Source organism: Palaemon carinicauda, chromosome 5 (genome assembly GCF_036898095.1).
Source record: "Palaemon carinicauda isolate YSFRI2023 chromosome 5, ASM3689809v2, whole genome shotgun sequence".
In the NCBI taxonomy this organism is placed as follows: Eukaryota; Metazoa; Arthropoda; class Malacostraca; order Decapoda; family Palaemonidae; genus Palaemon; species Palaemon carinicauda.
In genome coordinates, this window is record NC_090729.1 from 158,285,730 (window position 1) to 158,310,729 (window position 25,000).

At 36.3% G+C, this 25,000-nt stretch overlaps 1 protein-coding gene across 1 annotated transcript in view; it reads left to right on the forward strand.

Moving 5' to 3' along the window:
• LOC137641221 (glutamate receptor ionotropic, delta-2-like) overlaps positions 1–4,403 on the forward strand; it is a 49,844-nt gene extending 45,441 nt beyond the window's left edge. Inside the window, exon 14 of the mRNA XM_068373657.1 lies at positions 4,040–4,403. Coding sequence (XP_068229758.1) covers positions 4,040–4,271 — 232 coding nt within the window. The 3' untranslated portion in view covers positions 4,272–4,403. The remainder of the gene's footprint in view (positions 1–4,039) is intronic.
• Positions 4,404–25,000: the final 20,597 nt, after the last annotated feature.

Here is a 25,000-nt window from a genome sequence, read left to right on the forward strand (position 1 = left end):
CAAGAATATTTGAAATTCAAAGATGATTAAAACAATTCATGAATATAAATGAAACTAAAGAAATCGAAATAATAAATTAGAATACGCAAAAGTTAGAAAAAAATTACTTGTGATAAACATAATTCAAGATTAGGAATAAAACTAAAGAAAAAAAATATAAATCAAGAATTAATATATTCTAATATTTACACGTCCAGTGAAATAATAACCAATATTATAGTCCATTTCTTTTAGCGATGCATATTTGCACCGACTCACGGCGGTGCCCTTTTAGCTCGGAAAAGTTTCCGGATCGCTGATTGGTTGGACAAGATAATTCTAACCAATCAGCGATCCGGAAACTTTTCCGAGCTAAAAGGGCACCGCCGCGAGTCGGTGCAAATATGCATCGCTAAAAGAAATGGACTATAGTCAGTTATTACAATCTTTATTGTTTAGTGAACATCATATGGAATAATAGCCAAAACTATTTATATGATCGATATGAGTATGATGTAATAGACTAGTGGCCCCAAAAATCTTAAGACCATCAAAGCCTTCATTATATCTTTGAGCCCTCATTAATTATGGCTATGTACAGTCCAGGAGAATTATTATTATTATTATTATTATTATTATTATTATTATTATTATTAGCTGAGCTACAACTCTATATTGAAAAGCAAAATGCTATAAGCCCAAGTGCTCCAAGAGGAAAAAATTACCCACTGACGAAAGGAAATAAGGAAATAAATAAATAACTAGAGAAGTAATGAGCAATTATGATGAAATACTTTAAGAACAGTAACAACATTAAAATAGATCTTTCATATACAGTATAAACTATGAAACGACTTATGCCAGATTGTTCAACATAAAAACATTTGCTGGAAGTTTAAACTTCTGAAGTTCCACAGATTCAACCACCTGATTAAGATAATAATTCCAAAACTTGGTCATAGTGGGAATAAAACTTCTAGACTACTGTGTAGTATTGAGCCATTTTCCCTGACGAGAAAGGTAAAAGGAAAGGAGCTTTGACACTTGGGCTGAAGGGTTGTGGCCACTCAATTTATTTGATTACCAGCTTAATACGATAGATGGACCGATCTCATATCAACTGAATACGGGTTGATTATGCGTAGTCTAATTATAGCATTATGTTATGCCATACCCTACTTCGAGCATGTAGTTTATTAAATTGCCAAATACCGTAAACAACTTGATTCTTTTTTATTTTAATATCGTTATCGGCTAATCAATATCTGTGTTCATCTTCGTTTCATAACCCCTTCTCTCTCAATATATATATATATATATATATATATATATATATATATATATATATATATATAATATATATATATATATACACATATATATATATATGTATATATATACATATATATATATGTATATATATAAATATATAATGTACATATATACATATATATATACTGTATATATATAAGTATATATATATATATACAAATATGTAAATATATATATATATATATATATATATATATATATATACTGTATATATATATATATATATATATATATATATATATATATATATATATATATGTATGTATATCTATATATATATAAGCATATATATATATATATATATATATATATATATATATATATATATATTCAGTTTTCTGAATGTCAACGTATATGACTGCATTAAATCTTCCCTCGATTTTGGTAGTCTCCAACACCACGCGTGGTCATACAACCTCATATGTTGTGTGCGGCTTGGCCACTGCACGCCTCCTCTTGTGTTTTTTTTTTTTATATACCTGGTTATATAATCTTATCTTAATAATATCTCTGGTATTGGATTAAACAGTGTTGCAGTTCAGATTGCTGAAAATAACTTCAACACATTGCATTTTTGATTTATTGTCAAATATTACCCTAAAACCAGACATATGTATGATACTGTATTATTATTATTATTATTATTATTATTATTATTATTATTATTATCAACCGAGCTACAACTCTAGTTGGAAAAGCAGGATGCTATAAGCCCAAGGGCTCCAACAGGGAAAAAAAGCCCGGCGAGGAAAGGAAATAAGGAAAATAATAAACTACATGAGAAGTAAGGAATAATTTATGTAAAATACCCTACGATCAGTAACAACGTTAGAATTAATCTTAATATAATTTATAAACTGGGAGGATAGACTTATGTCAGCCTGTTCAACCTAGAACATTTACTGCAAGTTTGAACTTCTTAAGTTCCACTGATTCAACTGCCCACCATCTGGTCTCATTTGAATGAAAACTTCTAGAATATTGTGTATTGTTGAGCCTTATGGTGGAGAAGGTATGACGGTTTGAATTAACTGTATACCTACTTCTACGTTTAGGATGGTACAGTCTGGAAAAACCTGAATGCAAAGGATGATCAGAATTATGAAAAATTTTGTGCAAGAATTAACTGAACAACAGTGCCAGAGATTAATATAAATAATTAATTTCCTTAAGAGGAAAACATCTTATGAAATATAGATGAAGATCAGAAACGGTTTCCTCCGAGAAATTACGGCACGCTTATCTGTGCAAAGTTAGGTGAAAGATAATCTTGCTCGTAAAACTTCTGGAATGTATTCCCTCAGTTAACGAGGTCGGAACGAGAGATTTTTTTTTTTTTTTTTTTTTTTTTTTTTTTGCTATCTGCTTCTTTGTATTGCTATCAGTACATCATAGGGTTAGATTTTTACATGATTTCAGTGAGGTTCCTATGGTCTATATCTTATCGTTCTGGAAGAATTCCTGATATAATGGAAGTGGCCCGGGTCAAGTTGAGTTTCAGGAAGCATTGAGGAATTATTAACCGTACATTTTACAGTTAAAAGGTTTAAAGGTCACCCATGAATGGCAGAGGTAGGGGGCAGTGGCAATTACCTAGCAGGGCAATGCCCTAGAGACTGACGTATCAGAGCCCAAAGTCTCCCCGCCTCCATCTTGCTAGGACGAAGGAGGGCCAGGCAATGGCTGCTGATGACTCAGCAGGTAGACCTATAGGCTGCCCCAAATTCCTCACCCTTAGCTCGGCAGAATGGTGAGGTTTCAGAGACTACAAGAAACTGTCAAGGTCGAATGGGTCTCGAACCACAGTCCATCAGATTGCAATACAGGGACGTTTCCAAATTCCTTACAGTATCTTTCATCTTGATATAAAAATATGCTTCAATCTAAACTATACAGTAAAAATAATATTTTAAGCGATGCATCATATTTTATGTAGAAACATTAAGTGACAATACATGAAGCATATCGCAAAAATGTTGTATAAAAACCAAAATTCCTTTTCCTTTCACCTTTCTCGTCAAGGCTACCAACACACATCCTGCCTGAAACACTTCTTACTCGGGAAAATGTACCAGGATTGCCAGATTTTCCAAATGAGAAAAGGCCAACTTCTGATCAACTGCAGCTTCAAAAGGTCAACCTAGTAGTAGAAAAGGCCGAAAATATAGCATTTAAGGCTAACCAGTTTCAAAAAGGCCAATTTTAGATATCTAGCACGAAAAATGGACAAATTTGGAGTTTTATGGACCGAAAAAGGCCAACCTGGCAACCCTGGTATCTGGTGGAACTGTCCGGAACTGTGAAAATAAATAAATTATCAGATAAAGTAATAAACAAAGAGATATATAAACGGCTATCAACATTACTCATTATTTTTCAAGGGTATCAACTTTGATATAATTTTGCTAAGGATTTGTAAATACGTTTTGAAGTGCTTAAAATATTTGAGCATAATTTGAGTAAAAAATAGTACAAGGTATTTCATTAATTGAGAAACCTGCCAAAGCAGTCCAATGTTTTGTTGCTCTAATGATGAATTATTTTTGCCATATCATCATCGTATACGGTATTTCTGTAAACATTATACGAATACGTATACAAATGAACAATTTCATTATTCATCGTTTCTCTCACAAAATTGAAATTGTTATTAATCTCTTTAATCGAAATTATTATTCACCACGCTATAGTAATCCCCTTTAATAACTTAATCCCCCTTTAATTTCAGATTACAGCTGCTAATGTGGTCTGGGCTGGTGCAGAAATACACCAGTGATGAGCTGATGAAAGCCCGAAAACCAAGTACCCACGGCGAGAAAGGTCCAGAGCCTATTTCAATCACACATCTTCAGGCTTGTTTCTACCTCCTCCTTGCTGGCTACTTAACTTCCACTGTATCGCTTGTGGTAGAAAGATGTCTTCGTTTGTATCGCAGTTCATCGGAAACTGACTTGAATTAGTGCTTCTGATATGAGGAAATGTCGAGTTCTTATGTTCATTCTCTGACAGATTGACGGACAACGGAGATGTATGGCCTGAAAGCTTCTCTTGTTTATGGATGCCAGACGTATGGGGTGAGAGGACTACGGGCCCTTTCCCCACCTATCGTATGCAATGCAAAATTTTTTTGATTTGCAATTCCTTTTCGCGTAATACATGTAATCTATTTGTGCGTCCTTGATATATTAATAAAGTACGTACTACATTAATCACATTTAATTAATCACTTGAAAAAGATTATTCAATTGAATATAGAATGAAATCCTTATAGATTTGCGTTACGTCTGATTTTGGGTTAATGATGGTTTCCTCAAACTTTAAATTAGTAATGAGTTGCACTATAGTTTCTTATTTTTCTTATTCCAATGGGACAGGTTGGATATACGTGATAATATTCGTGAGAAATTTTATAGTTTTCGCTGTTCGTAAGGTCATTCCTGCAAACGAGCAAAATATTATAGTATAGATTTATGGGTGGTGAATGCTGACATCCGTCTTGGTAAGATCTGATGCTCTTTTTCTAGGCAATGTAATTCATATCTCAAATGTCTTCAAAAGCATTGTTTAAATGATTAAAAACAAAATAATCTAAAAGATTAATATTACATAAAATGGATAATAGAATAACTTTTTGTGTTTGTAAAATGCAGCAAATATCAATGCTATATAATACAGTGTGCACACGAAGATGGATATGTTTGTGCGTATCACAAATAATCTACGGTGGACGAACACCCCATTTAACTACCAGGATTTAATTAAACAAATAAAGCACAATTTACATTATGCTTCATAAAAGTAAAATCTATTTGCATAGCCCATAGGATATTGCCATTATTTTCCTTTGGAAATGTGCAGTAGTTAAGTAAACAGGAAATATAAGATTAAACATGGTCGAAATCGTGATTGGGTCAGAGCCATCGGTAATAATTACAGTTTATATATGACATCTCTGTTTTGACATTGTTACTTTTTTGTAAAATGATTTATTGTTAATTTGTTCCCATCATTTATTTATTTCTTTATTTCATTTCATCACTGGGCTATTTATCCCTCTTGGAGCCTTTGGGTTTATAGCATCTTGCTTTTCCAAATAGGGTTGTAGCTTGCTTTTGTAGAATGATTTATTGTTAATTTGTTCCAATCATTTATTTATTTCTTTATTTCCTTTCCTCACTGGGCTATTTGTCGCTCTTAGAGCCTTTGGGTTTATAGCATCTTGCTTTTCCAAATAGGGTTGTAGCTTGGTTAGTGATAATAATAATAGTAATGTCAATTGATATCAGGTCAATAGACGTAGTAGGCAAGGTGAAGATGAAAATTGGATATTGGAATGGCTACAGAAGTAAAAGGTGGTGAACACCGTGAGAATATCACAAAAGGTAAGCTTGATATTCAAGGGAACTAAGTTTCAAGTTTTATTGTTTTAATTAAAATTAGTTTCAAACGTATAATACTGAAATAATAAGTGAAATAAGACATATATGTATACTGTATGCATAAGTGTATATGGTATATATAGTGCATATATATATATATATATATATATATATATACATATATATATATATATATATTTATTTTTATATATATATATATATATATATATATATATATATATATATATATATACATATCATCATTATCATCATCATCATCATCAGCCGTAGCTAGCCCACTGCGGGCCAGAGGCCTCAGACATGACCTTCCACTTGCGTTTGTTTATGGTCTTTCTATGCCAGTCTATACCAGCAAACTTTCTTAGCTCGTCAATCCATCATCTTCTCTTCGTTTCCCCACTCAGTTTGTAATCACTAAAGACCCATTCCGGTATTCTTAATGTCCATCTCTTATCTGACATTGCCATTATATGTCCTGCCCACGTACATTTCTTATTCTTACATGTTTTTAGAATATCCTCTACTTTAGTTTGCTCTCGTATCCATGTTGCTCTCGTTCTGTCGCTTAGTGTTAATCCCATCATTGTTCTTTCCATAGCTCTTTGAGTTGCAACTAGCTTAAGTTCTAAGGCTTTAGTGAGACTCGAAGCTTCTGCTGTGTAAGTTAATACTGATAGGATCATATGATTAAATACACACTTTTAGGGAAAGTGGCATTTGATTTTTCATAATCTCATTTTTTTTTTCACCAAAAGCTCTCTATCCCACACATATCCTTTTATTAATCTCGGCTTTATGCCCTGGAGAAACACTGTCCATCATAAGTACGTATATTCATTAACAATCTCTAGGGGTTCGGCCATAAAGCTTATTTGTTAGCTGTCTTCCTTTTCATTGAGCATTATCATGATTTTACTCATATATATATATATATATATATATATATATATATATATATATATATGTATGTATATATATATATATGTATATATATATATATATATATATATGAATATATATATATATATATATATATATATATATATACATACATATATATATATATATATATATATATATGTATGTATATATATGTATATATATATATATATATATATATATATATATATATATATATATATATATGAATATATATATATATATATATATATATATATATATATATATATATATATATATATATATATATATATATATATATGTATATATATGGTAAAAATAAAAGGAGAGTTTTTATGTTTGGTCGTTGAGAGAAAGAAAGCTTCTGAACTGTGCACTCGATTGATATATGTAAGAGAGATGGGACAGACCAAATGTTTTTTATTGTGATATGGCAACACAAAAATTATGATCATCTTATTCGTAAGAATCTTTTGATATCATTAGTTAAAAGAAGATTGATAAAAGATGAACAGAAAAGTGTTATAATGGATTGAGAAAGGGGATAACACTCAAAATATCCTGAATTATATGTAGTTAGATAAAAATCGAACATATGTATTTATAAGTTTAAAAGTTACTTATGAGTAGCAGACTGACCATACACACAGTAAACACACACAACCATATATGTGTGTATGTATATATATATATATATATATATATATATATATATATATATATATGTGTGTGTGTGTGTGTGTATAAACACACACGTATATACACATATATACATAAACACATACATACATATATACATACACACACACACACACACACACATATATATATATATATATATATGATCTGCACTTAAGCCCCCTCTCCACCCATACTAAGACCAGGGAAGGCCAGTTAATGGCTGCTGAGGACTCAATAGGTAGCCCTATAGACTCCACCTCCCCATCCCTCGCTAACAAGGACAGGCAGGTTGCAGACACTACTAGAACTATCGGGCTTGAGCGTGTCTTGAATTCCTACTCACCGATTACGAGACAGGGACGTCTGTTATACGATGATGCAAGGTCCTTTTATAGTCCCTAATGGGCAAACAAGAAACAGTCGACTCTTTGCTGTGGAGTGGAAATAAAGATCAAAAGAAAGGGTATTGAGTGGAAAGCTGATCTGACGAGTTCCTTCTATTCAGTCCTATTATGAGAAGTATAAAATCCTTGATAGTCTACAAATTTGAAAATCTGCAATAGTGCGTATAAGATTTATAAGAATGAGAAAGACACCATAATTTAATATTAGAATTGGAAACATAAAATACCTTGTTAACGTAACAGCTCTTGGTAATTAGAATGTACACAAACTTTATAATAACTGAATTATAAAAAAGGATGCTACACGCCTTCAAAATAATCAGGCTTTAGATTTTTTATCAAAGTCTGAAGACTTAAACGACAGCGATTTTATCTTTTCTTAATATTCCTCTTTTCACCAGAGACAGAGAACATCTTATATGCCTAAATTAATTGTCAAATAAGGTATTTAGTAATATCGATGCAAATGTCTGTGTAACAATCACGCCTGTGCTCGTATGGAGCTCGTGACGAAAGAGATATGGAAGACAAGGCATTGCATACACTTATAAAATGCTTTATACACATCCTAAAAGTCGAAAAAGTGGAATTGAAGATCTAGGCGTTAATTAACAGAACTGTAATGTGAAAAGTTACTGGAAGTCCACTAATGGATCAATGCCAATTAAAGATGACATTTCTTCTAATTTTCTCAGCCAGGGAATGAAGCCAATATCGAATTTGGATGTTTATCTTCTAACCAGAAGCTCATTACCGGAGCATTTTTTATTCTTTGTTTAATGTGTCAGATAGTCAATACCTATGAAGCTAATGAAGCATTTGATTGTGCGTGTAGACGATTGTCTAAAAGAAAGAAGCACTACCAGTCAAGAAGAATAAATAGACGACGACTAATGAACGAACTGAAACAACTGTTAATTTGCGGTGATATTCATACTTATATTTTCTTTCTTTTGTTAGCTTGTCCTTTTATCATTGATTTTCGTATGTACTTCCCATTTGCTCTCCTCTTCATATAACACTATGGCTTCGGAAGTTTTCTTTCTAATCGAATGAGCTCAGTTTACTCAGTCTACCTCTCATCCACCCACACCTCCACATCACCTCACCAACAATACAGCCGTCTCTGAAGTTCTGCCTCCAAAAAGCTTATTCTAGGATACTTTATTCTCAGTTATTTATTTTACCTTGGAGTAAGACAAAAACAAAAAGTCTTCCAGGTTTTTTTTTTTTTTGCTTTGAGTCAAAATGTTCACACCAGGCCTTTTGTATCCTTCAATAATTTACCACAGTCTTTAATAATTTACTATAGCGTGGGTCAAATTTGTGCAAGGGCCAGTGTTTGCATGGAACAGTTTAAATTACTTGATCAATTTTTATTTACCTTCTTCGCCTTTCTCGATAAAGTAATTGATTAATTTATCTACTCTGTTACAGACACTTATTCTTTACAGTGACCAATATAACAGTCTTTTCGTAATTATATTAGTATAGATGTAGTCAGAATTTGCACTACTCATTTCTTTTGAGTTGACCATTCTGAAATAAGTGTTTTCCTAAGACTTTTCTCAATTAGTAATGGACATACTTCAGCATCAAACAAGCAGGATTATACATAAACATTAAAAGTATTCACAGCAGCTTTGCTCATGAGTAACTAAACTATCCTTGATAAGAAGACACTTCTCTTTCCTTAACAATTTTGGTAACATTGTTTCTTAGAAACTAAAGATTGTAGAGGGAATAAAACCATCACATCAAAGATTATCAATATTTTGCAATGTTTAAAATTTTGGGCGGCTGACATATTTTTCCAATATAAGAGAAACCACTCCTACTTTGTCAAAAACATTCACAAGGTCTGTAATTGCAATGCATACCGAGACAGAATACCCATGAATGTATTCTTGTTAAAACAAATTTGACGAATATTACCCTTTAGTCTACATTTTGCTAGAAGATATACCTATGATTTTTGCCCAATTTCCATGGCAGTTATAGGAGATATTTCATTGACTGCCTCTTCAGATGAGTTTTAGGCATACTCTGTTTCACAGCGTCAAATTCGATTTGAGTTACGTCTCGCAGCACAGCATGAACAACTCTAGGACCTGTACTAAACAATGGGTAACTTTTTCCAGACCAACTACTTTTACTTTCAGTCCATTTCAAAGTCCTTTGATATTATCAATGACAGAATCTATATGAATTTTAAGGTATATATTATTCCAAAGCTGGTCTGCACTTCTAAATGTGTCTCGGGAAACAAAGTGCAATAAATCTCTGGAATTGCCACCATCTTATACCAAAAGAGCGATTCTCTCTTTCTTTTCTGTTTTGTTTATCAAAGTGATATGGCGTTTTGCATTATCCTAAAAACCAACCAGTTCTTTAAATTTCTACACCAATAAGCCAAAATAGAGGGAATCCTTGAATACAGTTCTGCTTGACATTTGTATGCAGTGTTAATTGCCTCTGATATATCAGATCATTTGTTTGGAGTCCCTTCTAGACTCTGCAAATCTTCTCGAATGCTAATTCAAGCTTCCAATACACCATGCTAAGATCAATGTCGTATTGTACAGTAACATCTACGAGTGTGAAAGATGTATTTAAAAAATTCTATAATGTCAGACAAATGCCAGTGATCTCCCTTGGTTAACGAGATTTTCTTTTTGTTTACAAACAATAACGAACAATATATGAACCCTTCGAAGAAAGTTTTATAAACAGCATCACCACATTAATAAATCAGTGTAACTCGAATTAAGGCCGTATGGCCACAGGCCTAATTTGCAAAAGTAGCACAGAGTCACAGGAGTTTTCAACAGACATGAGGAGCATGAGGTAAGCGGCAATGGGTCACAATGAAGCGGAAATCCGGTGACAATAACACGTTTGCAAAACTGCTATGGACTGGAGGAAGTGTTCAAGTGACACTTCTCGGCCTCAGGACCCAGTGGATCTTGTGGCTACTCAACCACGGAACAGGACGATTTGGCGCCGACTCTTTGGCGCTGACGATTTGGCGCCGCCATTTTGGCGATAGACAGTTTGGCCCTCATTGTTTTGGCGATGAGCTGTTTTGGCGCCAAGAAAAAAACTTAAGGACCATCCGCAAATTTGTGTCTCGTTTAGTGATCACCTCATCACACCAAAGGCTCGTATTATTTGAGAATTGTAATATTAAACCAGTTATTACGATATTCAAGTGTTGTTTGGTTCTCCCTATACCATACGCCCTATTACCTAATAAGCGTCGAACAACATACGTGAAAATGTTTCGAATGATAACTGAGATGTCTGCAGAGCTGCAACCAAAGGGCATTTATTGTGATTATGAACAAGCAGCTTTTTCTGCAATGACAGAATGTTTTCCGGATGTAGAGTTGAAAGGCTGCTTCTCCCATTTTGCACATAATATTCATAAGCACCTGAAACAACTTGGGCTCCAACATTTGTATAATAATGACCCCGACTTCTCTGTAAAAGCTAAAATGATCGTTGCTTTATCTTTTGTACCTATTTCTCACATGGATGTTTACATCGATGCTTTGACGCAATATTTACCTGATGAACTCCAGCCGTTAATGAACTGGGTCGAAGATAATTATGTAGGAATACCTCTGAGGAGGGGAAATGGCCGACGTTCACCACTTTTCTCTACGCAAATGTGGTATATGTATAGTCGAACGATATTAGGTGAGGACAGGACAAACAATCATGCTGAAGCTACGCACAACAAAATCTATGCAGAATTTGGAATGAACCACACAGTTATATGGAAATTCATCGATGGCTTAAAGAGAATTCAGAAAGGACACGATTCTTATTATGAACAACTAATGGCTGGGATTCCTCCTGCTCGAAAACGCTTAAAATACATTAAGACTGATGAACGCATTTTAACTATAGTACAGCAGTTTGATTCATGGGAACCACTGGAATACTTACGTGGTTTGGCATATAACTATGAAATGCATTAACATGTTGGTGAAATCATTTCAATTTTTTTTGTAGCATTTTAATACTGTATTGCTGAAAATGAATAGAACTTTTTTATTTTTATGTTATTTTTGACCCATGTAATATATACAAACACACACACACACATATATATATATATATATATACACACACACACACACACACACATATATATATATATATATATATATATATATATATATATATATATATATATATATATATCAGGTCAGAATATTTTCAAGCTGTCGGCCTCAGGACCCAGTGGGTCTTGTGGCTACTCAACCATGTAGCGGTAACTGAATTTACCAGCAGATATCTAAATTTGCTCTTTTATCCCTTCATTTCCATATTTGGACTGTTAGCCACAACCAAAGGCCAAGCTTCTAGACTTGTCTTTCCTACAGTAAAGTTTTATGTTGGGGGTTAATAAATACTTATTTGACAACCCAAGAATACAACGTTGATTTTGGCCGGAATCTGGAGATGTGAAAGCAGCAGAAACTTCCAATGAGGTCAGAAAGGACTTACCCTGAAGGCAATTAAAATAATTCGAATAGAAGTCGCATAATTTGATAAATCCGACATTCAAATGATTCCCAGAAGGAAGCGCAACAGTCCGTTCTGAATTATCAATTCTTCTTAAATCTATTCGAGAATATTTCTGAAAAAGGCTTAATTGGCATATAAAAGATCAAAAGATTTCGTGCTTTCTATTCATTAACTATTACAAAATGTGAAATTCTCTGCCTCCTCTTTTAATCAATCAGCCAATTAGAATTTAAATTAGTGCGGTTATGATCGTTCGATTAGGGGAGTTTGCAACTAATTTTTCTTGCCGTTTGCAAGCTTGCTTAGGACGGGAATATCCGTCATGGTCTCTTTGCCATAAAAAAATAAAACATTTCATGATTTATATAAACCACTCAAGGAAAAACGAGAACAAAACTCCTCAACGGTAATGACTGCCATAAAAGAAAATTCACCCAGCAATAAAAGTTGGTTTGATATTGCAATTGGGTTCGGAAATTTATGGTGAAATGGCCCATTTTAATTTTGCAATGGAAGAGGAACCTTTTCTGAACTGCAACTGGAAAGAGAAACGAAATATAGATGAACATGCCAAGGACGTTCTAATGCTTCAAGCTATTGTGTGAGATATACGTTCGTTTACTCACTCACTCTGTTGGCGTTTTTGACTCGCTTTGACCAGTTGCCGTGCTAAGAGCATATTAAAGCTTTGTGACGGAGCCGAGAGAGGATTGTGAACTCAAAGGCAGGAAGCAATCGACTGAGTTATATTATTGTAGAACACTCTCCTTATATATAAAACCTCAAGGCAACAGGACATAACAAGTTCACAAGACAGACAATATTACAGAGGAAAAACCAGACATGAATTTTCATGTTCGTTTTAGTGCGAGGGAAGAGCGAAGATACAAGTATAATATATACAAAAGGAATTATGTACAATTGTGTGAAACACGGTTGGTACATGGCTCCCCCCCTAAAAATGACATACTGTACATGTTAAATAGGGCGCCCTGATCTAGAGAGGCAAACTATAGGCGGGTCATCTGGCAGAAGATAAGCAGGTTTTAGACGATCAATGGAGACCTAGTCTTCTTTGCCCCGAATGTTTAGGAGGAATGCTTTCGGACTGCGTCGGATCACAAAGAAAGGGCCCGTGTAAGGGGGCGTTAGTGGTGGCTTGCTGGTGTCGTTGCGCAGGAAGACGTACGTTGCAGAGTGCAAGTCCGTTGGTATGTGATGCTTCACTGGGGGCTTGTAAGTCTGGCGGCACGGAGTAAATTTTCCCACAACGTGAGGTATTTGCTGGAGATCGTCGGAGGAGGTTGTAGAAGGAAAAAATTCGGCAGGGACGACCAACGGGTCGCCATACACCATTTCAGCTGCTGAGACGTCGAGGGCGTCTTTAGGAGTGGTCCTTAGTCCCAGGAGGACCCAGGGAAGCTGAGTAAACCAGTTGCAATCCTTGCAGCGGGACATCAAAGCTGCTTTGAGGGTGCGATGAAAACGTTCAACCATTCCATTGGCAGCGGGGTTGTAGGCCGTAGTCTGATGTAGGGTGATGCCCAGGAGATTCGCTAATGATGTCCACAATTGAGAGGTGGAAGTGGTTCCCCTGTCAGAAGTAATATGCTCAGGGATACCGAATCTTGAAATCCATCCAGAGAGTAAGGCAGATGTACATGAGGCAGACGTTGCAGTTTCCATGGGAATGGCTTCAGACCAACGAGTGGAGCGGTCGATGACGGTAAACAGGTAACGATGTCCTTGTGATGTGGGTAGGGGGCCTACAACGTCGACGTGAATGTGTGCGAAACGACGCTGAGGTTGAGGAAAGGTGCCCACTCCTGAATCCGTGTGTCGATGTACTTTGGAAGTTTGGCAAGAAGTACAGACGCGGACCCAATCCTTAGCATCCTTAGAAATGCCGTGCCAAATGAACTTTGCCTTCAGCAGCTGTGCAGTAGAACGGCACGAGAGATGTGAAAGGCCGTGAATGAAATCAAACACCTGTCGGCGCATGGGAGCAGGAATCCAAGGTCGCGGTCTACCAGTACTGATGTCACAGAGGAGGGTGGTGTTGGAGTCTTCGAGGGGAAAGTCTTCCCAACGGAGGGACGTGCAGGATGTCCTACAAGCTTGATACTCTGGATCCTGTCGTTGGGCTTCAGCCAGGGCGTTGTAATCCAATCCCAGTTGAACGGCAGCCAACGTGTTTCTTGACAGGGCATCGGCAACGGGATTCATTTTCCCAGGGATGTATTGGAGGGTGCAATTGTATTCAGCCATGGCGGAGAGATGTCGGCGTTGACGGGCGGACCAGGCGTCAGACTGTCTAGTGAAGGCGTGCACCAGAGGCATGTGGTCTGTGCGAATTACGAAGGGCGTACCCTCTAAGAAATGGCGAAAGTGACGGACAGCTAAGTGCACCGCCAGCAATTCTCGATCGAAGGTAGAATAACCCGATTCTGCCTTGGACAGTTTTCTGCTGAAGAAGGCCAATGGGCGGGGCGAGCCTTTGACCACCTGCTCGAGTACTGCACCAATAGCGACGTCGCTGGCATCGGTGGAGAGAAGGAGAGGGGCGTGTGGGATAGGAAAAGTGAGAGCCGCAGCAGTTGATAGGGCCTTCTTTGCATTGCAGAAGGCTGCTTCTTGAAGGGGACCCCACTTCTGGTCCTTCGGCTTGCCCTTGAGGGAGGCGTAGAGGGGAGCAAGAGTGGTGGCAACGGCTGGCAGAAAACGGTGATAATAGTTGATCATGCCCAAGAATTCCTGCAGAGCTTTGACGGTCGAGGGCACAGGGAAGTTCTGAATGGCTGCTACCTTCTCAGGGAGGGGGTGGACACCTTCAGGAGTGATGCGGTGCCCTAAGAACGATACTTCGTTGGTGCCAAAGGTACACTTGTCGTACCGGACTACAAGGCCGTTTTGTTGCAGGCGGTCGAGCACGATGCGCAGGTGACGGAGGTGTTTCTCTTTTGAGGAGGAGAACACAAGTATGTCGTCCACATAACATACACAGAAATGGAGGTCCCCTAAGATGCCATCCATGAGACGTTGAAACGTGGCCCCAGCATTACGAAGGCCAAAACAGGAGTAATTGAAGGTGTATGTACCAAACGGAGTGGTGATGGCAGTCTTAGGGATGTCTTCTGGGTTCATAGGCACCTGATAATACCCCTTCAGGAGATCGAGCGCAGAGAAAACCTTTGCTTTGTGCAGGTAGGAGGTCACGTCGGCAATGTTTGGGAGGGGGTAGTGATCCGGTTCTGTTTGCATGTTCAGGCGCCTGTAATCCCCGCACGGACGGAGGGAGCTGTCTTCCTTCAGAACGATGTGTAAGAGTGACGACCATGGGCTGGAGGCCTTTTGGCAAAGGCCCATTTCCTCCATTTCGGCGAACGTCTGTTTGGCGGCTGCCAATCGTTCCGGTGCCAGACGTCTGAATTTTGCGAAGACTGGGGGTCCCGTCGTCTTGATATGGTGATAAATACCGTGCTTGGCAGGAACCGTGGGCGTTTGGCGAAGTTCTGGACGGAAAACTTCCGGGTACGACGTGAGGAGGTGGGCGTAGGCATCCGTGGGTGTGCTAATGTGGAGAGCGAGGTTAGAGGGGGCGGGTTGAAGAGGTGTCGACAAGTATGAGTCTGCGTTGACCAATCGTCGGTGGGCGACATCGACCAGAAGGTGGAAATGAGAGAGGAAATCCGCACCGAGGATTGGCATGGTGACGTCAGCAACGAGAAACTTCCAATTGAATTTACCATTTCCGAACGATAATGTGAGGTTCTCGTAACCGTAGGTGGGTATCGCAGATCCGTTGGCAGCTACCAAGCGGACGTCGGCAGATGTAGACAGACTACATCGTGTCTTGAAGAGTTTTCTTGGCAAAAGAGAACGACAAGCACCCGTGTCTACCAAAAATCGCACGCCCGTTCCTGCATCCTGTAAAAAGAAAAGATTAGAAACACGGGAGGCCACCGCCACGAGCGATGGCCTACTTACACGTTTTTTGGCCACTGACAATCCTCGGCACATTTCATCACAGTTGCCCCGAATCTGAAGTGGTAGTAGCAAAACTGCGGCGGATGGGAGGTAGTAAGTGGCTGTAGAAGTCGTTTGTTGTGGCGCGAGCGATTGGTGGGTGGTGGGCGGCTTTGTCTCTGCTTCGGCACGTCACGGTGTGGGCGTGTTTGTCCTACGGCATTCATGTCAGCTTCAGTTGACGTTGAATAGGCATCCTCTTCGTCAGGGGTGGAGGCGTTGATGGAGGTCTTGAAGTGGCTGTCCATAAGGGCGTCGGCTTTGGTCATCAAGTCCTTTATGGGTAAACTATCGACATCGGGTATGGCAGCGCGTACAGGTTCGGGTAAACGGCGTATCCAAAGGGCACGAAGTAGGTTCATCTCACGAGGAGACCCGTCTGCGGCAGGTTGAAGGCGAGCGATACTGGTCATTTCCCTGAGGGCAAGCGAAGCCCTTTGGTCCCCCAACGGTTGTTGCGAGAGCTGAAAAAGCTTTGCTACACGGGCGGCTGGCGACGGTGAGTACTGCTGCAGAAGGTATGTTTTGAGGGCGTCATACGCTATTGGCGTGTCTCCTTGTTCACAAAGCCTGTCGGATATTTCCGAAAAGGTGTCCTCGGGTATCGCCGCGAGAACATAATCTGCTTTGGTGGTTGAGCGAGTCACGCCGTTGATGCGAAACTGGACTTCTGCGCGCTGAAACCAAGCAAATGCTTCTCCCCTGGCGAACGGTGAAAGTTTCAATGGGGCGGCCGCAGCGCCAACTGCTGCAGTAGAGTCCGCCATAGTACTAACGATGGAGTGGCGAGGGAGGTGGGGGTGGAAGGCAGTGGGAGCGAGTCGACTTCCGGGGTCACCAATGTGACGGAGCCGAGAGAGGGTTGTGAACTCAAAGGCAGGAAGCAATCGACTGAGTTATATTATTGTAGAACACTCTCCTTATATACAAAACCTCAAGGCAACAGGACATAACAAGTTCACAAGACAGACAATATTACAGAGGAAAAACCAGACATGAATTTTCATGTTCGTTTTAGTGCGAAGGAAGAGCAAAGATACAAGCATAATATATACAAAAGGAATTATGTATAATTGTGTGAAACACGGTTGGTACAGCTTCATAATTAAATGTGGTTGCTGTTGAAAAATAAATCTGGTGTCATTTATCACATTAATTTCAAGGAAACTGTTGTGTTTGCTTGTTGCTATGGGAGATGATTGCAACGTGATCTCTTTTTTAAATATTTTTAAAAGGTGTTTATCTAATTAAAGCCTTATATCACAAGCACGTGTTTGTCCGTCTGTGTGTGTTTGTGTGTGTGTGAGAGAGAGAGAGAGAGAGAGAGAGAGAGAGAGAGAGAGAGAGAGAGAGAGAGAGAGAAATAACAATCGAGGGAAATATTGAAGTATCTAGTTGGAACTGAACTTGTTTAAATGACAAATTATATTATTCTCATGATCCTACCAATGAATTCTTCTGAGGCAAGAAAAACCAAGAAAGTTATAAAAAATTCCAAGAGATCGCAAAAATCAACTCTCGTCCTAGGAAACGTTGAAGAAAACGTCAACTTACCCCAACTATCTAACGTTTTTCTAAAATATCATATAAAAACCTCAACTCCTCTCTTATAGTGAAAGTAAATACAAACGGAAACCAAAACGGTTAATAAACACTGAGAGAGAGGGAGGAAGAAAGAGGCGCTGACACACAACACGTAATATGTGAATAGCCTACGTTCGCTGGAATAGTTATGAGGACACAGATAAAGTTTTCATAAAGGGAAACAGTTGCATTGGAGATAATTCAGAATAATCATTGTGAGGTTGTTTATCTATTTACGTAGAAAAGATTTTGGACACAGAAAAATGGGAAATTTATTGCTAACTGCTCCTCATGTCTGTAAATAAAGAGATACTGAGAACGAGCTGACAATAATTTCTAGAACATTCGCCACAACTTTCTTCTCTGAATAAAATATTGAATCATATGTTTATTTTCACATTCCTTTTTTAAAAAATTCTCATTCAAGAATTCGATTAGGTCTTCAATATAAGAAGACTCTTCCGTTTTTATTCTCAAAGTTAACATTGTGTAGTTTTTCTTCTTCTAGGAACTGTGTTTTTGTAAAACCGAAGAGAAGAAATGGCTAAAAATTTTTGTTTTCTTAATAAACATCTGTGCTTCACGATGAAAGTAGACAAATGGTCTGCCAATTTGCATTGCAACTATTATTTCCTTGACAGCAATGAATGCTAAGCTGTCACTCGTTTGATAAACCATCTATTTTTTTTTCGATCTATCGGCTCTTATTAGGTCTATCAGGTAGCAGCCCCAGGTCCCCTCCTTTTCCAGAGGGTGTCAGTGAATGTTCAGTGAAGGATGACTGGTCACCAATAAATACCACATGCAAGTATGACTCTAGATACTGATTGGCTGTCGCATAATCAAACGCTAACCAAGATCTACTTCTCTTTAGACTTGGCTCTAGTCAAGCTTTACTCCCCAAGCTATACTAATCGATTTACACTGGCTGCCGATTAAAGCGAGGATTGAATTTAAAACATGTACAATAACCCACCAAGTTATCAGAACCGGGCGTCCAAATTACTTAAGAGAATTGCTACACATTGCGCAGCCAACAAATCATGTCGACACGAGAATAGTTACAGATGGCTTCAAACTGTTGGAACCTAGATTTATGTCCACTTTGGGCTCCAGAGCCTTTAAATATGCGGCCCCGAGACTATATAATAAGCTCCCACGAAACATTCGAATGATTGAAGACATTAAGGCTTTCAAGAGGAAACTGAAGACTTTCTTATTTCATGAGTCTTTTGACAGTGACGATTTAACAGTAAATGAACAATTCGTGATCTGAAAAGATAAATACTCTGAACGAACAAGGTAAAACGACAGTGGAGGTCCTGTAGAGAGTGGGGTTCCCTGCTGTATGGGATCGGAAAAGCAGCCATCAAAGTAAAGCAAAGTAACGAATGGTAGACCAGCAGCGAACCAAACAACAACTATCACAGCCCAGCATTCCGTAGCGGTCACCCATACAAGTACTAACCAAAGCCAAGGTGGTGGAAGGCCAGCAGTGCAATGATCATACAAAGTAAAACAACCAACATACTTCAATGCCATTGAAATTCAAGAACTATTATGATAATTTGCTGTTTACACCAGAAGGCCAAGGTTTGCAACAAGGTTCAATAACGTTTAATGATTTACAAACACCGCCTAAGCAAAACAGTCATTTTTCAAACGGGTTTGAAAAAATTATTGAAAAAGGGCTGTAAAAGGAAAGAAGAGAAATATAAGGAAAATATACCTAGTTTAAGAAGAGCAAGTTATTTTGAGGGAGTAGAAAAAGAAAACTAAATCACTATATTAAACAGCGAAACGACTTCATAATACAGAAACGAAATACGATTTCAATGATAATAAAAAACCCAATGAGAGAGAACACATATAAACATGGTAAAATGAAGATCAAAAAGGAAATAAAATATAGATAAATAATAAAAGTAGAGGGGAAAGGTGAAGGATGAGAATATGACGAAAAAGAAGAAGACAGAAATTTATATAAATAGTGGAAAGAAAAATAACATAAAGAGTAATGTGAAGAGGAAGAAGAATAAAACAGGAAAAAAAAAAAACGAAGGGGAACTGTAGAAAAAAATAAGAATGATAAAGAAAAAAATGAAGAGAAATACCAAAGGGGAGAATAGCTTGAAAGAACAAAAGGAATAAGACGAGAAATAAAAAGATAAAAAAATAGATGAAAAACAGATTGTAACAATGAACGCTAAGCAGTAACTTGTTTGATCTTTCGTTCAGTCAAGTACAGGAAAATTCCATTCGCGTATTTGCCTTTGTTTTTCAGAGTCCTGTCTATCGGCTCATATTTTGGTCTATCAGATTACTAGCCCTTCATTCTTTTTTGAGGGGGCATAAGCTTTTGCAGCAATTAGTGAAACATGTAACCGACCGGAACAGTTTGGTGGAGTAGTAATAGGCCACGAGTAGCTGGATATATATATATATATATATATATATATATATATATATATATATATATATGTATGTATGTATATATATATATATATATATATATATATATATATATATATATATATACTGTATATCTATCTATCTATCTATCTATATGTACATATATATACTGTATATATATATATATATCTAAATTATCTATCTATCTATCTATCTATCTATCTATATATATATATAAATATATATATATATATATATATATATATATAAAATCTTTCAGGTCACGCTCAACGTCATTGCCAGACGTATAATCACTTGGTCTCTCCCTGTCCGTCGGGTAGGGGGAGGGGTAATAGTCAATCCCTAGTGAGAGGGTGTGCGTGTGTGTGTATGTGCATATTTGTCTAAATATCTAGCAGTCATTTTTGACGTGTCGCGTACACTAATAAGGATAAAAAATGGAAAGTGGGAGAGTAAGGTTCATATTTCTCTGGTTAAAACATTTTATTATGGTATTTTTTTTTTCTTCAACCTTTGTGTATAGGTATCACTTTGGTTTGCAGCAGTCTGGTAAGGATCTTAGCGGAAAGACGAATTGGACATAACTAACTTTATTTAAAGGGAATAACTAACTTTATTTAAAGGACATAACAAGATTATATACAAATGGGTGAGGATAAAAATGGCATAAAACTTTTTCAATGTAAAACATGCAATGGCAAGCTTCAACAGGTTTTTCCATTATCAGTGAGAGAGAGATTGATTGATTTGAGGTTTTCTGGAATCCTGACATCTAAGATCATTGACATCAGAGAGAGAGAGAGAGAGAGAGAGAGAGAGAGAGAGAGAGAGAGAGAGAGAGAGAGAGAGAGAGAGAGAGAGCATTACAGCGTATGAGCGTGTATGGAATAAACGTGTATTACAGGTTACTTTCGTAGGAAGACTTCAACACTAATTATTTTTCCTCTCTTCCTCCAGTTCAGTAACCTTTACCTTTTTTTCCTTCAAATCTCTAACAACTTTTTTCTTGATTTTCCTTCTCAAGTATGAGCGTTATTAGGCCGAAAAATTCCATTTCACTCTGAATTATCTTCGCTTTCATCGAACTTACAATTTTTTTTGAGGCAAGAGCGTCATTCCAATTACCAGCCATCCTCTTTTATTTGGGTTCTAGACCAGCATGTATTCATAGACTGGATTTCTGACCCCCACTCTTGCTACACTTTTTTTTTTTATTGGAAAATATATATTCGGGCTTTGAAACAACATTGGTTTTCCTTTCCCTTTTTATATTTATCTTTACATCTCTCTCTCTATCCTATTAGTAAAATGCTTTTAAGTATTTTCTTCATCTTCTTTTATCTAATATCTCTCTCTCTCTCTCTCTCTCTCTCTCTCTCTCTCTCTCTCTCTCTCTCTCTCTATATTTCCTAACAGCTATTGGAAGAACACAGTCGAAATAAGAATTTTGTATTTTCCCTTCAGAAGAAAGCAAATAAACTCACTAATCTCCATGGTTTACTTAGAGAGCAATAACAAATTCATTATATCCTCTGATTTTAAATTTCTTCAGTTTCAGTTTAGAACCCATTCCGTTCGCTCTGAAGTTTCGGAATATTACCCATAAACATTTTCAAAATCTTGTGAGAGAGAGAGAGAGAGAGAGAGAGAGAGAGAGAGAGAGAGAGAGAGAGAGAGAGAGAGAGAGAGAGAGAGAGCTGTATGAATGAGTTTGTATCGGTACATATTCAAACAGGTATAGAATACGCATGCGCGGATTGGACTTCCTTCGACAGAACTTAGCAGCAGGCACGGCCAACATACGAGAGAGCCGGGCAGTGTGGCGGTGAAGGCCAAGAGAACGAAATCCTCCGCCTCAGGTTCTGTGAAATAGTTCCCCGGACAGAGATAACTCGTGCGAAGTTTTGTCGCGTTTGGAAAACAGTATCATTTTACTGGTTATTCACGTTTATCATTGTTTATACTATCATCTATATTTTTTCTATTGTTTTATAGTTATTTCTTAGGTTTCCATTTCTATTGATATATTAATTAAAATGAATACCTGGATGCTTATATGGCGGATATGCATTATAGATATAGATTTGTGGATATGCTTACTCACTGTACATACAGGTGAACTTAATATGAAGATTTAATCGTGTTCTTCCACACTCATTGAAGTGCACTTATATATATATATATATATATATATATATATATATATATATATATATATATATATGTGTATATATATATATATATATATATATATATATATATATAGATATATATATACATATATATATGTATATATATATACACATATATATATATGTATATATATACAGTTATATATATATATATATATATATATATGTATATATATATATATAATATATATATATATATATATATATATATATATATATATATATATATATATATATATACACACACACATGAATAGTTTCCGTACACATCTTGTCCCATCAAGTCGAGTGTCTACGACTCTACGTGTTAAATCTAAAACTTACATGTCCTAGTATTCAGATATATAATAAATAGACGAATGCATATGCATTAGTAAAATGTAGTTGTGCTTGCACTATAATCTGCCCATAAAACTAAAATGTAGATTTTATTGAAAAAAAAAAAAAAAAACGTTCATTACCACAGATAAACAATTGCAATTCATTGCTCTTATGCTATGAAGGAGTGGTTTTTTCTATTTTCATTTGTGTTGATTGAATTATTTAGTGCTTCATATATTTTGCAATAATGGGCTATGGATACGTAAAAAAGCATTCCCTCTTCCACGTTCTTAATTGATTTGGGCTTTAAGTTTAAGGCATACATACATACATACATACATACATACATACATACATACATACATACATACATACGAATTTCTAAATTGAAATTTTATATGAAAACTCCTAAATCATATTTCCTACTTCCTTCGCAGATGAAATTTAATGGTTAATGTTCTAAACATTCCTGAAACGACTAAGTTTTACCTTGCTCCGAAGATAACCTTTTCATTCCAAAGGCTTTAACTAAAACAAAAGAAGATCTGTACCATTTGAAATATATGATCAGGAGCCTCACTTAGAGTTTGCGGAAGGAAGCAAATCTATACTAGACATTTTTGTAGTTTGTTTGTTTTAATGACCGTACTCCATAGGCTATTAGCGACGACTAAACTATTTATAGACATTATTCCATTCACTCCAATGCATCTTATGCCTCATCCCGGCTCCCATATGTAAACGCCACTGAGTATACCAGCCTCTCAATTCAAAAACTTACACGTTCCTGACCTAGCGGGTACCGCTACATACATACCTCATTAAAGGGGAAATGGTTAAGAAAAACTACTCTAAATTTAGGGAGTTCTTACAATGATGAGCAAAGAAAGGATGGATCGTAAGACTTGCAACACCGTTAAAAATTTGTCGTAAAAATATGGTAAATGCCTGCCACATCTATTATAGGATTTTTACCGTTTTAAAAACGGACATATTGACGGTCACCAACTCGTAAAAGATAACGATGAAGTATAGTAAAATTACGGACGCCTGTATTTTACTGAAGTACGGCTGAGATCAGTAATTTCTACGGGGAATTTCTGATTAACGTTATGGTTCTTTTTAACAGTGAACCCCACTCTTTGTGATGAAGTACAGTATACAAAACGTAAGTTCTCACTTTCTGAAAATTTCCGTTACCAGTTTAATGCTTTAGGCAATCAACATTTGTGGTTACGAAATTTCACAACAAATTCAATATGAAGTCTAGAGCAATACGTGTAGCCTATATACGGTAATTCAATTTCACACAGTGTACGTTTTGATATACTCAAACATGCACACATGAGCCCATACATTCATAACCATGCCCAGATGCACACCACGGTATATGATTTAGTTCCATGGTTTTGTTTTGATATATGTTTTTGTCGCTTTTCTTTGTTCTATGCAAACTTGTATTTCTGGATGCTTATGTGTTTATTCTAGTTCCTATATCAGCCCTTTTGTATTAGTGTGTTGTAAATAATATAGTCTCGTTTTTGTTGTATCTCATCATTCTTGCACCGATAGATTCAAATTTATATATTCTATCAATCAAGGTGTACCAATTTATTTACTTTAATGATGTTTAGCCATGATGTGAGAATTACCTTGTGATCTAAATGAATATAGTTTAAAATGCTGATGTTTCTGCTTTCGTCCGTCTTCCAATCACACACACACACACACATATATATATATAAATATATATATATATATATATATATATATATATATATATATGTATATATATATATATATATATATATATATATATATATATGTATATATGTATATATATACACTGTATATATATATATACATACATTATTTGTAATAATAGCTTAACATAAGAATGTAAGTTGGTCGATACATGTATATATATATATATATATATATATATTTATATATATGTATATATAACATATATATTGACTGCATGTATAAATATATATATATATATATATATTATATATATACATACATACATGTACATATATATGTATTTATATACATACACACACACATATATATAAATACATACATATATATATATATATATATATATTATATATATATATATATATATACTGAAATATATGCATATATATACACACATTCACACACATATATATGTATATATACC